This window comes from Populus euphratica, unplaced genomic scaffold (assembly GCF_000495115.2).
Source record: "Populus euphratica unplaced genomic scaffold, PopEup_1.0 scaffold70.1, whole genome shotgun sequence".
NCBI lineage: Eukaryota > Viridiplantae > Streptophyta > Magnoliopsida > Malpighiales > Salicaceae > Populus > Populus euphratica.
Genome location: NW_011499950.1, coordinates 808,632 through 811,886, shown reverse-complemented (window position 1 = coordinate 811,886; position 3,255 = coordinate 808,632). Strand labels below are relative to the sequence as shown.

Below are 3,255 nucleotides of genomic sequence, written 5' to 3'. Positions count from 1 at the left end.
CGGGGGTTCTGTCAGTAAAAATCTCCTATAAAAACTCCACGTCGACGAACTGCCCTTTTTTTTTTAATTCTGAACTTTCCATCCTTAATTCCATTGTTAACTATTGACGGACAATGCTCATCGGTAGTTGCCGATGAAATCACATACGGAAAGTGTTCTGTTGGCAAGTTTGATCTCAAATTACTGACAGAAATATTCCATCAGTAAATTCGTTGGTATTAAGTGAATTTTTAGTAGTGTTCTTTACTTAGTTAACTTTTATCTTATTTATATTTATATTTTATTTATTCTTGTTTCTCTTTTTTATTATGTTTAATTAAGTTTATTACGTTAAGGTGAAAAGGTTACACTAATAGTGTAAGAATAAGTATAGTGTAAACTCAACATAGACTTTAATGTTTATTACTAACATGTTTTGTATTTGTTATCTTGTTTACTTTTAATACTTTGCTTGTTAAATAATTAATTTAGATATGTGTTGTATAACACTTGGTACAACAAATGCTTGACACTTTTACAACCGAACTGTATGGTATAACCAACACTTATGCTATGAAAAGAACTTGATTTGTTACTAATATAAGTTATAATCATGAATACCTGACAACATTTATAAATATTAGCATTATTCGAATAAGATAACTAATGTAATCATGTTAACAGTTTATAATCCGATTGGAACCTCCTTTTATATGGTTTCCAGTTGAGTAATAAAAAGAGTTTATACTATACTTATTTGAAATACCATTAGTGGATCCTCTAATCTTAATATTTGTTTTTATTGTTTAATTTTTACATTATTTTTACATCTCAAAGTCCTCTTTAACTTACTATTATTATCATTATCATTACCACTACCACTACCACCACTACTACTGTTATTATTATTGTTGTTGTTGTTGTTATTTATAATTTATATAGTTGATCTCTTTATGCTTTGACCCTGATTTTACTGAGTTATTTATTACTTTAACACTCCAACACTTAAAAAAAGATATTAATCTTTTGGTCATGTTATTGGTCAAACCTTAAAGTAAGTCCCAATTGAATTAATTGGAATTCCAAACCTTTTATGTTATTGGTCAAACCTTAAAGTAAGTCTCAATTGAATTAATTGGAATTCCAAACCTTTCCATTTCTTTCATTTTGGTCTTTGGCTTGTAAATGTAGCCATTTTTGCCCTTAATTTTAATGTTCTCCTCGATTAGGCTCTTAATTAAATTAATTGGACTTCTAAACTTTTCTATCTTTTCTATTTTAATAGTTGATCTTTCAATTCTTTTGATTATGATCAATTTAATTCTTTTTTTATTTTTATTTTTTTTAATTAAACCCCAAATTGCATGCATATATGATTTTCTAACCAACTATAACTTAATTTCTTGCCCATTTGCAACCCAAATTATATTTTATTTTGGAAACATGTTTCTTTGAAGATTCTTTTTGTTTGAAAATAGTTTTGAAGACATTTTCTCTTGGGTGTAAAAATTTGGTTTTGATAATGATGTTGATGGACTTTGTTGTTGACAATGACACAGTACTTTCATAAATATATCTACAAATCTTGTCAAAACATCGAGTTCTTGTTAGTCTTTCTTTTTGCCAAAATATCGTTCTGGAGGCTCTACGAGGGCAACCAAAGACAAATTCTTTTTATCAGCACATTAAATATCATATCGCTTCATATAGATTTAAACAAGTAAAAGTTGGATTATAAAACACATATATAATATTGGAGTTTGGGTATCCCTTCGTGCATGTCAGACCTCAATCAAAGATACGTCAGCACAACATGATGCATGAAGAACAGAGGAGCATCTTCAACTTGGTCACCTTACATGTATAATCTTGGCTTGCTCATAGCTAGCTCATTGTTCTGCTAAGAATGAAAGTGACAAGAAGATTTTCAAGCAAATTGATAACTTTGCTTTGGGCTTAAGGTTGTTATTAATGGCTGATGTTCCATGTATTCGGTCTTCGCCAAAATGACAAGTAAGTAAAAAATACAAGTTACCCAAAAATGGCTGAAAAGATTGATATTTTCCTTATCCTAAAAGAAGAGGGCACTTATTTTGTACCAGAAAAAGATAATACAAATTCGAATACAAGTTACCTCTATAAAGCGACGGAACTAGGAGGAGGCAATTAGAGGCCTGGCCTGCAAAATATTTTGATTTTTTTGTATTTAAATATGTAATATATAATATATTTTAAATAAATAGGTTATTTAATAATATAACTTATTATATTAATTTTGAGCTTCCCCGTAAACTACTGCCATCTCCGCCCCTGCCCCTATATTTACACTTCCATCCTTTGCTTGCTAGCCTTTGGTGCTGAAGAATTCTCACTTGGTGGGGAAGGCAGAGTTAATTCCCTGACATTGATGCCAACATCCGGGCAATTGACTAACTGAGCTGATTTAATACTCTGATTTTGTCCTGAATGCAACTTTTTTGGTGATAGAGTTGGCTCTACACTCTTGAATTGGGCATTGGAAGCGAGTTCATATATGGATTCAGAAATTTTTTCAGTGCATGTGACCACGTCAATAAGTATTGAAGCTACTGTAACCCCTGGTATAACTTTCAGCAGGTCAATGTCTTCCCATATGCCTGATTTGAGTAAAGATTTGATCTTTTTGGCAGCAGATTTTGCATTTTCAATGTGGGAATCTGCAGAAGATGGCGGCACCATTATTTTGATTGCCAATGCAAGTTCCTTTAGTGCTTTTCCAGATTCTATGCTCAAATTTGTGCATGCTTCCTGAATTATGCTACCAACTTCTGATGATGCCTGCAAGAATAAGCAGAAAATATTTAGAGAAAAGCATGTGACGAATCACCTGAGTGCTTCTTAGCATACATGTTCCTAATTGGTATTCATTTTTTTATTGCTTAACCCACACATAAAAGCTTGAACTTCACTCATTTTGATGACAATGGATCGCAACATATGATATGCCAAAGGGTTAAAGTAGCTTATCACATTGTATGTAGACATCAAAGATGAGATAGCTGCTGGGGAGCTAATTTCCTTTCTTATACCTGAATGTCAGCATTTAAGCATCCATTCAATGCTTCAATTCGGTAGGCACATTCTCGAGCCAGAGTCCCAACTTTCAGGTATAGTTTCCATGGATGTCGAAATGGGAACCGACCATGACCTGGTTCCCATGCAGCAAAATTAGCCTGGAAGGCACCAAAAATATTATCAGAAAAAAATTCAAGTAAATAGAGCTTTTATGGGGGGGGG

The 3,255-nt window shown here is 32.3% G+C and overlaps 1 protein-coding gene across 1 annotated transcript in view; it reads right to left on the bottom strand.

Annotated features, from left to right (window-relative positions):
* Positions 1-2,301: 2,301 nt before the first annotated feature.
* Positions 2,302-3,255, bottom strand: part of LOC105137938 (aluminum-activated malate transporter 2-like) — a gene marked incomplete at its 5' end in the record, with an annotated part of 3,029 nt that continues 2,075 nt past the window's right edge. Inside the window, 2 exons of the mRNA XM_011043888.1 lie at positions 2,302-2,796; positions 3,048-3,191. Of these exons, the coding sequence (XP_011042190.1) occupies positions 2,302-2,796; positions 3,048-3,191 (639 nt within the window). The remainder of the gene's footprint in view (positions 2,797-3,047; positions 3,192-3,255) is intronic.